Source organism: Octopus sinensis, linkage group LG12 (genome assembly GCF_006345805.1).
Source record: "Octopus sinensis linkage group LG12, ASM634580v1, whole genome shotgun sequence".
In the NCBI taxonomy this organism is placed as follows: domain Eukaryota; kingdom Metazoa; phylum Mollusca; class Cephalopoda; order Octopoda; family Octopodidae; genus Octopus; species Octopus sinensis.
In genome coordinates this window covers 32,963,545-32,978,477 of record NC_043008.1, presented here as the reverse complement: position 1 = coordinate 32,978,477, position 14,933 = coordinate 32,963,545, and the positions used below count along the sequence as shown (strand labels likewise).

Sequence of the window (14,933 nt, the reverse complement as noted above, 5' to 3'; positions counted from 1 at the left end):
GGGGTTACAACATTCTGGCGATATTTTTTATGGGGTTGTCATTTGCCAGACCACTTTTCCATAACTCATCTCTTTGACAGAGCAGTAGTCCTAGATAAACCATAGTCCAAGGAAGAATGCTTGGCATATAGGATGCCTCAAGGCATGTGCAGTTTTGTGCAACTCCTCTAATGCAATCAGTAGGTGTTCTGTCATGGTATTCTATCGGGAATTTAGTGGTGGGTAAGAGCAATAACGATGTCCTTGGAGGAACTCTGCTTATTGATGAAAACCAACTGGATGGTCTGTTTTACAGGGTAGAGGAGAAGTGTCATTGCTGATTCAAGATTAACTATATGGGCATGTTAGTGCCATCAGCTATTTGTGCAGTGCACCAAAACCATCCTGCACATATTTGTGTTGTGCTTGAGCAGTGTTGACTAATGGAGATATGACAAACAGTTGCTGTCATGTGTAGGATGGAAGTAGCTATAGATTGAGTCTATCATGAAGATTACCCCTCTACCTTATTCTGGCTGAGAAAGGTAGGCAGTTTTCTTCTGTCTGGTGGCTGTTGTGAAAGATGTGTTGTGGACAAAACTGAAAGGACAGAAGACTTTTTCCACTTCAGCCAAACCTCATTGACTTTTACAAGTTCCACATGTAAAATGTGAGGGTGAACAGGTAGGGACTACCTTCTCCTTCTCCAGAAAATTTGTAAAAGAAATCGGTGAATGTAATGAAAATAGTCTGAGTGAATGGACCTACTCTAAATATGTATCTATAGGCTGTAAAGTAGGAAGAGGAGAGAGGAGCACTTTCCATAGTATGAGGGTGGGCTGGAAAGTTCTTAGGCTGACCAAGAAGGAGTTATTATACTGTAATTAAACTTGCCATACATTAAATTCAACCTTTAATGGTGCTAGCTGCATTTTTTCTTTCCAGATAAACCCACATTGGATAGAAAATTGAGGACTAGGAAAAGTGGGACTAGAGTCATTTCATGAAAATTGATAAGATTTGGCACCATGGTATTATCAAATATCTGCAGAAAAAGGGGTTAGCCCCCGAGGACATTCATGCTGACATAGTTTGCTACATTAGGGGAGGATACTCCAGTTTTATAAGCTGTGCAAAAGTTGGCAGCTGAATTCAGGAGGGGTAGGGGGAGTCTTGAAGATGACCCAAGGTTTGGAGTCCTACCACAACCACCACCTAAGGAAAACATTGACTGTGTTCACCACACGGTGATGGATGACAGATGTTTAAATATTGATCAGACAGTTAATGCTGTAGGCATCTCCTGTGAATGAGTTGAGAATATTCTGCATAACGAACTTGGCATGTTGAAGCGTTCCACTCAGTGGGTGCCATGGCTTTTGATGCCTGATCAAAGGCACATTAGGGTAGTCATATTACAGGCAAACTTGACCTTTTTGAATCAAATCCATGAATGTTGGGTTCACCACTTCGAGCCACAGATGAAATGGCAGTTCATGCAGTGGAAACATGCCTCTTCTCCCCCCACCAAAGAAGGTCAAGGTGGTGTCATCAGTAGGGAAGGTGATGGCTTCTATCTTCTGGGATGCAAAGGGCACTGTGTTCATTGATTACTTTCAGAAAGGTCATACTATCAATGGAGAATACTATGCCAACTTGTTGAGGCAGCTGTGAAAGGTAATCAATCAAAATGGCCTGGAAAACTGATGAAGGGGGTCTTGCTTCACCAGGACAATGCTCCTGCACACAAGTCTGTGGTTGCAATGGCTGCTGTATGCAACTGTGGCTTTGAACTGGTTGATCACCCTCCATTTTCTCCTGATTTGGCACCATCTGACTATTTTCTGTTCCTCAACATGAAAAAAAAACTTGACTGGGAAGCAGTATTGGACCAGTGATGAGGTCATGTCAGTAGTTGAGGACATTTTTGAGGGTCAGGATAAGAGCTTTTATACCACAGTAATCCAAACACTGCAACACCAATAGAAGAAGTGTATGGACCACAAGGGAGACTATGTGGAAAAATAAAACACATTCAGTGAAGTTTGATTATTGCATTATGCTCAGCCTATGAACTTTTCAACCCATTCTTGTACACCTAGTGATCAGGGTAAGGGTAACTTGGGATCTTTAAGTTCTTTCATTGCCCTGATTGTTAATTTATTGGAGGGATTTGTTGTTATTGTTTTTATTGTTTACACATGTTTGTGTTTTAGGTTGTCAGATAAATTCATTTGTCTTCCTTTCTCCCCCATTTATTTTTAATATTTTCCAGTATTATTTATGTACATAAAAAATAATTTTATTGTAGTGTTTTCTGTTTTTTTTTTCTTGTAGCTCTGATCTTTCTCTACAACTTTTGTCTGTCGTTTTTGAAATCTGAATAAATTTTATTGCTTTTCAGACATATGACAATAGAGTACCAAATAAGGAAAGAAAAAAAGAACAAATTCATTTGACAACACAATAAATCCCCATTGTCCTTCATCTTTGTATTGTTCTGAATTTGTCTTTTATGGCTCTTGTTACCAATAAAAAAGGTGTTGTTGTTCTTCTTCTCATTATTACTATTATCATTAAGGCAGTGAGATGGCAGAATCATTAGCACGTCTGTCTTCAGATTCTGAATTCAAATTCTGCTGAAGTCAGTTTTGCTTTTCATCCTTTTGGGGGTTGATAAAATAAGTACCAGCTGAACACTGGGGTTGATGTAAATGACTTATACCCCCTCAAAATTGCTGGCCTTGTGCCAGAATTTGAAATCACTATTATTATTATTATTATTATTATGATTATGATTATTATTATTATTGTTATTATTATTATTATTATTATTATTATTATAAATCCTTTGAGTTCTGCATCTTTTCTCTTATCTTGTTGAGTGTAACCGTGATACCCGAAGCAAAATTTTGTCCTGCATAAATCAATCAATTGGGTTACAGCTGTTACCATAAGAGCGGACATTGTAAATGTATTATTGATAATTATTATTATTATTATTTATTTAAATTGGTGATAGTTATTATTATTATTATTATATTTTTATTCTTTAGTACACTCATATTTGACAGCATTCATCGCAATTAGAGATGGCAATCTAACAGCAATGAGAACGATGACATCAACAACACAATGTAAACCAAAAGAAGAAGATAAAGAAGAAAAAGGAAGAATTAAAAAGGAAAAGATATGCAGGAACAAAAAATGCTATGGACGGAAAATTATAAAGAATGCATAGAGATAGAAGAAAGACAAAATGACAGGAACAAAGAAAAAGTAAAGAGGAAAATGATCATCTTCAAGATAAAACTAATGACAATGAGAAAGAAAGATGCATGCAGAGACAAAGGGTGGCTGTGTGTGGATGTGTAGAGTTATCAAAAACATGTGTGAACTTACCGTTATTCATGAAGCATACAACAGCACTGCGTTCACCGATTCTGGCTCCATTGTCAGGATTACTCAGAACAATTATGAAATTTTTGCATATCTTTAATGAGAGGAAAGAAAGAAAATGAAATGTATAGATATGTGCATGTGTGTGTATATATATATACACATACATAAGAATGTATACATGTGTGTGTGTGTGTGTGCATGTGTGTGTATACATACATACATACATACATATATATGAAGTGTTGTTAAAATGAAATTAAAAACAATAGGTAACATCTTCTAACAAAAGAACTCAATACAGGAATAGAGTCTAAATATTTCCTGACATAGAAATACAAGGTAGCTGTAATTTCTGTGTGTAAATGGTACATATATGTATAATATATATGTGTATCATATACACACGGAAAATATATGTAATCATATTAATATATAAAAGCATAGTTTCAAGGATCATTTCATTGACTCTCTCTCTCTTCTCTATCTCCTCGCTCTCTTTCCATGCATGCAGATATAGATATATGTAAATATGTACAAGAGTCAGCTAAAAAGTTCATAGGCTGACCAAGATACTCTCATGAAATGCGATCAAATGAGGTTTATTTTTTTACCATAGTATCATCCCGTGGTCCTCACACTTCTTCCATTGGTGTTGCAGTGTTTGGTTACCATTGGGAAAGAAGCTTTGATCCTGATTGTCAAAGAAGATATTAACACCATATATGATGTCATCATCACTGTGATACTCATTCCCAGCCAAATGCTTTTTCATCTGATGATATCAGATGGGGCCAAAATGGAAAATAGGGAGTATGATCAATCAGTTCAAAACCACAGTCACACACAGCAGCTATTGAAAGCAAGGATTTGTGTGCTGGAGCATTGTCCTGATGAAACAAGTCACCTTTCGTTAGTTGGCCTTTTATAACTGCCTCAGCAAGTTGACATAGTACACTCCATTGATGGCCCTTTTGAAGATGGTCAATAAACACAATGCCTTTTGCATCCTAAAAAACTGAGGCCATCACATTCCCTGCACATGAAATGACCTTGGCTTTCTTTGGAGTCAGTGAGGAGGAGTGTTCCACTGCATGGATTGTCTCTTTGTCTTTAACTGAAAATGATGAACATTAGGAAATGTTCAAGGAAATTAGCTTTGTCTGCCTGAAACAATGTCAGATTTTGCAGTAATGTGATCAGCCTGGTGCACTTTTTATTAGGTGTCAGAAGATGAGGCACTTGCCCAAGGTCCCACACAGTGGGACTGAACCTGGAACTGTGTGACTGAGAAGCAAGTTTCTTTCCAAACAACCACTCCTGCACCTATATATATTATATATGTATATATATATACGTATATATATATATATGTGCTATAAAATTATTAATAAAACAGCAAGTTGGCTGAGTTGCTAGAACATTAGACAAATTGTCTTGTGGTATTGATTCCAGCTCTCTGTGCTCTGAGTTCAAATAATGTTTATGTCAACTCTACCTTATATCCTTTTAGGGTCGACAAATTAAGTATTAGTCATGTACATATACAATTATTATTTCTGTTTGTCTGTCTTTCTGGAAGAGGGGTGGTTCCATCATGTCTAAAAATGTACAAGATGACTCCAACAGGGTTGAGGGCTGAAGGCCATGCTGAGCAACATTAATATTAACCATAAATAACTGCAACATGGAACTATGAAGAGCTTCTACATTATCTCTTGACTGGCTTAGAGATATTACTCTTTCAGTGGGATGATGTAGTCTTAGATACACTATGATTTAAAAAAAAAAAATAATGGACAAGGCATCTATGATTGAAATTACCTTGTTCATGGGTCTGTCTGCTCAATCAGGTTTGATCTGGGATTAAACAAGCAATGTCACCACCACCACCACCACCACAGCTACCACCACAGCTGCCACCACCGCCACCACCACCACCACTGCTGCCACCACTGCCACCACTGCCACCATCACCACCGCCACTACTACCACCACTGTAACCGCCACCACCACCGCCACCACCACCGCCACCACCATCACCAACACCACCAATAATAACAACAATAATTTCACTTGACCAGCTAGAAATGGCAACTGTCTTCCTCAAATCTCACCCAAGGGCAGTGGTGCTCAAATGGAGTCCACATGACCTTTGAGGGTCCATATAAAATTTGCTAAAATTTATATGCAATTAACTTCTACAATACACAAAATATTTTAACAATTTTTAAATACAATTCCCAATAATATATGATTATAAAAATACAATAGGATTTTTTTAAACACTGAATGGCTATGAGGGTCCACACAATTAAAAATGTAATCAATGGAGGTCCATTACTAGAAAATGGTTGAGATCCACATTAGATAATGTTTCCTTTAGTTTTTACATAAGTAAAAGACAGGGTGGTTACAGATAGAATAATTTTAATCATAAATCTACTTGATTTGAGTTGCCCTGATGATGATGAGAGGAAAAACAACAACAACAATAAATCACATTATTTACATTATTTACATTTGATGGATATTTGTTCTCATCTTGTTTGCTGTTAACAAAACTTTTCGGCTGATATACTCTCCAGCCTTCATCAGGTGTCTTGGGAAAATTTTGAATCTGGGCGTATGGCGTAGTGGTTAAATGCATGGGCTACTAACCCCAAGATTCCAAGTTTAATTACAAGCAGTGACCTGAATAATAATAATAATAACATCAAAAAATACCTTAGGAATGAGAACCCAGGTTTGAAATATCCCCAAAGACACCTGATGAAGGCTGGAGGGTATATCAGCTGAAACGTTGTGTTAACAACAAACAAGATGAGGACAAATATCCATCAAATATAAATAATGTAAATAAGGTACATAATTCCTCATCTCTTAAATATAGCAAATATCTGCAAATGAGCCCTTTTAAAGCCTAGCCAGGCTCATGGGCCTGGTTTCCCGGTTTCAATGGTGTATGTGTTCCCCAGCTGGATGGAATGCCAGTCCATCACAGCGTTACTCATTTTTGCCACTGAGTGGACTGGAGCAATGTGAAATGAAGTGTTTTGCTCAAGAACACAACGCGTCGCCTGTTCCAGGAATCAAAACCACAATCTTACGATCATGGTGCTGACACCCTAACCACTAAGCCACGTGCCTCCACTCTTAAATATAGAACTGAACAATAAATCAATTAAACAATCAAATGCAGAATATGTTCCTTTACCTTCACATCCATATTGACATCGATAGTGATAGCTTTTGTTATTTCTCCATCAGCAAATGTCAAAACATCCTTAGTTGCAATGTAATCAACTCCTGAACCCAACTCATTGCCTCCACATGCTGTACCGTCCCTGTTAAAAGAAAGGTTTTAGAATGGTTTAAATGAATAAATACTCCTATTGCATCATAGTTGATATTTTCTGGGAGTACTAATTAATGGTCTCCCATAAATTTTGAGGGGAGGGGGTTAATTAGTACCAGTAGTCACAATATTTGGTTGGTACTTTATTTTATTGACCTTGGAAAGATAAAAGGCAAAGGTGGCCTCAGTGGGATTTGAACTCAGAGCATAAAGAATACAGCATTTTGTCTGCCACTGTAACCACTCAACTAGTAACCTTGGGAGTATTAAATTAATAGCATAAATGAGGTGGAATGACTGCAGCCCAGAATCAGATCTAGATCACAAAAAATGCTAATCATGAAGCCTCTTTCTGTTTGTTTGATTTGCTAGAAACAGCAATCAAGTTTCTCTCAAATTACACACTACTGTCTTGAAAGAAAACATATCAGATAATATTGCCATAGATACCCTAAAAAGGATGCAGTGAATTAGCCGAGTCTTTAAGTCTTCAGACAGAATTTTGCTTCAGCACTCTATGCTTTGAATTCAAATTCTGAAGTTAGCTTTGGGATGTACTAGGATGGATTCATCCCTCACTCTCTCTCTCTCTCTCTCTCTCTCTCTCTCTCTTAGAATTGATTACAGCTGATAAGATGGTACTTCATAAAAATGCCATTTTGTACACATTTAAAAAGTCTTGTAATGTTACTTCAGTTTATGCAAACAGAATGTTGTTGGACAAACCGTCTGTCATTTTCATGAAATGTCGAAATGGGTAGTTTTGTATTTGTGGCTTCTAGTGTCAAATGAGCAAAGTCCTCATATTACCCTAAAACCATGTACACCTTCATAAAAGCCAAATTGCTGTAGACTAGTATAATATAGACATATAAACATACATACAAAGATATATAATATATATATATTTTTTTCTCTCCTTTTTTTTTCTCTCCTTTTTTTCTCTTCTTCTTTCTGTGTTTTTTTTCTCTCTGTGTATCTTTCTGTTGAAGAGCGTAGGCTCGAAACGTTAAAGACTTGTTTTATTTATATTTCCTGAGCGCCATACTAATACAATTGTTTGTTTGTTTTCCACCTGCCTTCGTCTTTTGTCTATTTTCATAAAGCTTCCCGTTATATATATATATATATATATATATATATATGATGGGCTACTTTCAATTTCTATCTACCAAACCTACTCACAAGGCTTTGGTCTGCCTAGGCTATAGTAGAAGATACTTGTCCAAGGTGTCATACAGTGGAACTGAACCTGGAACCATGGGGTCGGTAAGCAAGCTTCTTACCACATAGCCACTCCTGCACTATATATATATATATATATTATATATATATATGATGGGCTACTTTCAATTTCTATCTACCAAACCTACTCACAAGGCTTTGGTCTGCCTAGGCTATAGTAGAAGATACTTGTCCAAGGTGTCATACAGTGGAACTGAACCTGGAACCATGGGGTCGGTAAGCAAGCTTCTTACCACATAGCCACTCCTGCACTATATATATATATATATATATATATATATATTTCTTTACTACCCACAAGGGGCTAAATACAGAGGGGACAAACAAGGACAGACGAACGGATTAAGTCGATTACATTGACCCCAGTGCGTAACTGGTACATAATTTATCGACCCTGAAAGGATGAGAGGCAAAGTCGACCTCAGTGAAATTTGAACTCAGAATGTAACGACAGGCGAAATACGGTTATGCATTTCGCCCAGCGTGCAAACGTTTCTGCCAGCTCGCCGCCTGTGTGTGTATACACACACACATATGCATATACATACATAGATATATACACATATAAACATGTATATGTGTGTGCGTGTTCATACATATTCATGTATTTGCATCCATACATACAGAGCTATCAAATATATTGACTATCGTTGATATTCTCCCATTATCAGTCATAAAAATGAACGAAGGAAAAAAAAATTAGTAATGGAATCACGGTTGGGAACATATATATTAAATTACTTAACATTAGATAAAACTATAAATTGGTTGTTTAAATGTACTTTATGTATTTTGTATGAAGTTATATCTTCCTATGTGATTTCAAATTTATTATAGACACAACTATTAATATAACAGAAGTACATCAATATCAATCACAGAAGCTGCTGGGCATCTGTTGTGCTCTTGGGTCAAAAAATATAGTAATCTTGCCATTAACTAGAATATTATTTAGAACTAAAAATGCTTTATTCTTTATGTTTACAAGAGACACGAATAATTTTTTGATTGATATGAAGGATATGTCTTTATTTGCATTTATGGTGGTAACTGATCTTCTAGTTGAACCTTAGAAACTATGTTTCAATTGGCTTTTTGTCTTTGCTGATACTATCTGTCAGCTGCAACTGTACAAGTGTTGTGTTTTTTTTTAATCCAGTGACAGGAGGTGGAATCTGAATTCAGGACACATGGAAGAGATACACAGTAAAGCATCCTGTCTAACAACCATCTGCTAAAGATGATACTTTATTCATTAATCCCATCCATCAATATTCTCCTTGTACTAGTCCTGTGGTTTGTAGGAGGGGTGTGTACAATCCTCCAGCACCTCCTCCATAGAATACTGTCAGAAGTAACCATCATTAGACTCTCAGACTGGATTCCTAAGCATGACTAACTGATACTATGAATGTTATTTATCCATTTTCTTCTTGATTTATCTCTTGGTCTCCTGCCAGTTGGCTTGGCTTGAAGAATCTAAAAGGATGAAAGGCCAAGTTGTCTTTGGTGGTACTTGGATTCAACTTGCAGGGAGTTAGAAGAAATACCATGAAGCAGTTGGTCCAACACTCTAATGACTTTGCCAATAAGCATTTACACACACACGCACGCAAAGATCCAATAGAGGTAGAATCAACAATAAAAGTCCATCCAATGAGAAATAAATATCAATTTAAATGCACATTTGAAAGAGCTATTAATAGTTTCATGCTATCATGATACTTGAACAGGTATATATATATATATATATATATATATATATATATATATATATATATATATATATATATATATAGTAATAATACTTTTTTGGTGGTGTATAGAATAGTATATTGGTGATAATAAAGTTATTGTTCTTTAGTTTATTTATATACAGGTTCAGAAAGTTTTCAAATTTCCGAAGAAATGAAATGAAATGGAATGGAATGAAATAATATACACCAAAATAAAGTAAAATAAAGAATAATATTTATGCTTAAATGTAGAAATGTAAATATTTTACTTTATTTTATTTTATTTCATTTCATAGGAAAATTTGTTAAAGAAATGTTTTTGTTGGGATTTGAACCTCAAACATAAAATTGCTAGTTTACTGTCATAAATGAACCATACCAAATTTATGTGAACAACCTAAAAATAGACCAGTTAGTCTGAAGTCATTTCATGAAAATCATCTCAAATGTCGAGATTCATACCCTTTTTCACTAGTTAAGCATCTTGGTGCCCAAGTCATTCCACATCACTGTTGATAACTGTCACTAAGCAATCAAGAAAAAATACTTTAACAAATTTCGGCTGACTTTCGAGATAACTAATGACCAAATAAATACAGTTAAGTTGATCTCTACAGTCTAGTTTCATTACCAGTGAGGATTTGATAATTTATGTATGCAGACATGCTTAGCCTTCTCTTAATAAAATTGGTTGTTAAATGTTTGTGGGTTTGCATTTGTTGTAATATACACAACCAGCTTTATCTCATGCCGTGATTAATGCATCAATGTCAACTTTGACAATGATGCACACACCTCTACATATAATCACACTATTGGTAATTCCATGGCCAAAACCACAATAATACAAGCTTGCAATATTTCTGCAGAGGCATATAAATTGATTCATGTGAATTTCTCCTAATGTTTGGAGTATCATGATCTAGAGAAACCTAGCAACTATCATGGAAACAAGCTCCCTAATTCATGTATAGCTAAAGGAATCAACAATTGTACATTAGCATATTTTTAGCCTCTTGAAGAACAGTAGACATTAATTAGTATATAATTCAATTATTCAGTAGAGGTGTGTGGCTTAGTGGTTAGGGTGTTGGACTCATGATCATAAGGTCGTAGTTTCAATTCTTGGACCAGGTGACACATTATGTTCTTGAGCAAAACACTTCATTTCATGTTGCTCCTGTGCACTCAGCTGGCAAAAACAAGTAATCCTGTGATGGGCTGACATCATGTCGACGTGGGGAATATATATGCCACACAGAAACTGGGAAACTGACCCTATGAGGCTATAATACTTGGGAGGGATCTTTATCATTTTCCTATCCAATTATTCAAGATTCAACACTTCAATCACCATACTATACCATACCCACCTATTAGGAATACATCTGGTAGGAAAGTAAAGGATTGCTTTTGATCATAGGTCAAGTTCTTAAAATCTGACCTGATTGATAAACAATAACTGCCACAGCATCAACAGCATTAAAATGGAAATAACGATTAAATAAAATTTTATGATTAGGACATTATTAAAAAATAAAGAAATGGTTTTTAAGGCTTAATTTATAATATATTAGCATTTAACAACTTACATCGTTTGATACTGCACTGAGACAGTGCTGTCAAAACCACCTTCACGATGAACAATTGCTGTAACACTCCCTTTTTTCATATCTGCATGGCAATATGCTGATTCAAACAAGAATTCTCCTGGCTCTAATAAATAAAAGAATTTAAAAAATCATAACAATGGTTTCAAAATCTGACATAAGGCCAGAAATTTTAAGTGATTACAACAACACCAATACCTTATTTCATTAACCTGGAAAGGATGAAAGGTGGTTGGCCACAGCAGCATTTAAATTCAGAATATAAAGAATCATTGACCCTCATGCTGGTATATTGTTTTACCAGTCCTGGAGGAATGAAAGGCAAAGTTGATCAAAGTAAGTTTTGAATTCAGAACTGATGGTGTCTATCTACTTCCTAGGAAGGAGATAGGCACCATCAGAGTTATCAAGTCTGGTACTTGAAGGGAAGTTTCACCAATATTTAATTCAACACCAGCCCAGGAAACCTGATATTGAGAGGATGGGGAAAGATTATTAAAAAAAGTTCAGGTTCCCCATCTGCAGAAATGCTGTGCATATGAAATAATTAGGCTTTAATTTAATCTGGTCCCATTTATTATAATTATTTTCTTGCTCCTTCTTGCTCATTCTAATCTCACCAATGGTTTCCCCTTTTCTTTAGGTCTATTCAGTTGGTTGGAATTACAGCTCAGAGCATTTAACCAGCTTTGTACTAGAGGAGGAAGGTGTCTCTATAGTCTATGAGTATCCCACCTTGTTGATCCCTAGTATTGATGCTACTGAGAATGAGACATCTCTGTCCTCATTTTTAATTGGCCATTCTCACTGCAATGTCAAGTGGGACTGACAAAGTAGCACTAAGAAGCCATCATTACGAAAGGCAAAAATTTGGAGAATGATAAAAAGAAATAAATGCAGATTAATATTTAAATAAATCATAACATTCTTACCATGTCGACCAATAACGACGATATGAGCCACAGAAGGATCCCCGAGACCTGCATTGCCAGAAGGATTCTTTAGTATCAGGAAGAAATCAATTGTGTTGGTGGTATATCCATCACTGAGAATATCTACACTTATCTGCTTTCTGTATTCATCTTCACGAAATACCTGTTAAAGAAAATAATTCAGATTTGTTTCATTCAGATTACTAAAAATGTAAATTGTTTTGTAGTCTATGTTAATGTAAATCTTTATTGAATTTTATAGTATCTCACATTTACTGTTTAAAATCTATTATAACTTCAAATATTCTCTCTCATCCCTCCACCTCTGTCTATCTGTCTGTCTGTCTGTCTGTTTCTCTCTCTCTCTCACACACACATATTTGTTTAAAGCAGATATTTGTCATCTGTAAACAAGTTAGAGATATTGAAAATGTGAGCAGCTATTGTAATAAAGGTGTTGGAGTTGAATTATTTATAAAAATATTAATGAAGAACCAATAGGATCGGCCTGAGAGGGGTTGTGGCTTTGTTCAATATGTGATTTAATAGACGACATGAGTTATGGAAGGATGAAAATTGTGTGTAATATATGAGAGTTGTTTAATGCAACTGTGACTGTAGGTACTCTTCTAATGGTTAAAGGGTTGTGAAAATTGTATAAATATCAGGATCCCAGTTTAAAGAGTTGAGTTTATGTCCTGTCTCTGGCATTTAGGAGAAATACTGAAACTCTCCTGGCTGATTTCTTGGTAAGGGAACCAAGAATGTTTCAGTGTCTGCATAAGTCAGGCCTACTGTACTAAGTCCTTCATTAAAAATAATCAAATGTAGAAAAACATCAGCCTGGTATAAATAAATATTGTTCTCACTTAGCTCTAGGTTAGTATGAAGGTTTGATGTGGGGCTGATGTTCTAGAAGTAAACAAAAATAATCAGTGGGATGCACCCTTGATTGGCTGAGTGATAGGTTAAACTTCTGATGGGTTGGACCTATGATCAAAGGTAAGCTAGTCATGATTATTATGTTTTTTATCAAACCATAGTGTGTGTAGGAATATATTCTCCAATATTTTCTTCTTTTAGATAGAAATTCCGCTACCATTTCTAGATGATCAACCAACCACAAAGGGCTCAAGGGAAGGCACATTGATGAATGATTTGGTAGTTTATGGTCATGAGTTTAAAGTATTTCCAATATAAATAAAATAAATGAATTCCTTTGTTGCAGAAATCAAATACATCCACAATATTTAACATCGTTACTGAAATAACCATGAAATTTAATTTAGCAGTTAGAGAGCTAACTATTTCAAAAAACAAACAGACAAAAAAAAAACTATAATTTCAGACTTACCAATGTTCCAGTGATTGGTCGGAAATCTACTCCTGCTTTTGCAGAACTTTCACGCGTTTCATAATCGACAGAAACCAAACCAGTGCCAAGGTTGATGCTATCCGTTGATTTTGGTGATTTCTTCTGGTGACAGTTTGGGATGGCATCAGCACTGGTTGAATTCTGTACTACAATATCATTGCTTCGCTATATGATGAGACAAATTTCAAAGGAAGACAGAACAAAGAAATAAAATATGCCTGTACATGAATAAATGAAATTACATGCATGTGTGCGCATACACACACACACACACGTGCATTCAATGCATCTTTCATAAATTGAACAAACTCAAAGTAGTGATTGAGTGAATCATCAGCTTCAAGAAAATAAAAGAACTTTACTATATATATCATCATTATCATCATCATTATCATCATCATCGTTCAATGTCCATTGTCCATGCTGTCATGGCTTAGATGGTTTGACCAGGGCTGGCAAGCTGGAAGACTGCACCAAACTCCAGTCTGATTTGGCATGGTTTCTATGGCTGGATGTCCTTCCTAATGCCAACCACTCTGAGAGTGTATTGGGTGCTTTGATGTGCCACCAGCTTGACACCAGTATCTGCCACGACTGTAATTTTACTTGGTTTGATGGGTCTTCTTCTCAATACTTGGCTTAAAGGTCATCTTCTAAAACACTAAAGAGAGAAGCTTGTCTAATAGTAATGTCTGGACAATATTTTATAATTGGTATCACTAAAAAGCTAACTGGAACATTGCTAAAATATACAGAAAAATACATATATCAAGTATATATACATAGGGAGAGAGAAAGTGAGAGAGAAATGGACAGTCAGTGAAAGAGAGTGAAAGTGGTTAAAAAGTGAAAATTTCACAGATGCTTTGTAATTTTATTCTAACAGATAAAACACAAATATCATCAATAATATAATTAATTACTTATATATAAAAATACATGCTTAATTTATGTAAATAAGAAGGAATGGTTATCCATCTCAGTTAAATTAAAAATGTAGTTTTATACATTAAGTAAATTTATGAATGATGATGTTAGCATTTTAACCATTTAAACAGCTGTAGAATTTAGAATGGAATTATGAAACATTTGTGAAGTCTTTGCCTTTTTACTATTCTAAGTATGTTGCTCTGGACATTCATATTAACCACTTATACATCTGAGACCCCCTTTGGTCACGACACAGACCATGTGATTGCACCTAGAAAGTTACCCTCCCAGGCACAAGTCCAGGTAAGGTTGTTTATAGAAGCCAGCAGTCGTCCATGCATACCGGCCTCCTCTCTCCATGCCACCAGT

The 14,933-nt window shown here is 35.7% G+C and overlaps 1 protein-coding gene across 6 annotated transcripts in view; it reads right to left on the bottom strand.

Moving 5' to 3' along the window:
• LOC115218094 (sodium/calcium exchanger 2-like) overlaps positions 1–14,933 on the bottom strand; it is a 327,718-nt gene that overhangs the window by 52,693 nt on the left and 260,092 nt on the right. For all 6 annotated transcript variants that reach the window (XM_036507833.1, XM_036507834.1, XM_036507836.1 and 3 more), the window contains 5 exons: positions 13,614–13,799; positions 12,260–12,422; positions 11,310–11,433; positions 6,596–6,725; positions 3,382–3,472 (listed from right to left, as the gene is read on the bottom strand). In XM_036507833.1, the coding sequence (XP_036363726.1) occupies positions 3,382–3,472; positions 6,596–6,725; positions 11,310–11,433; positions 12,260–12,422; positions 13,614–13,799 (694 nt within the window). The remainder of the gene's footprint in view (positions 1–3,381; positions 3,473–6,595; positions 6,726–11,309; positions 11,434–12,259; positions 12,423–13,613; positions 13,800–14,933) is intronic.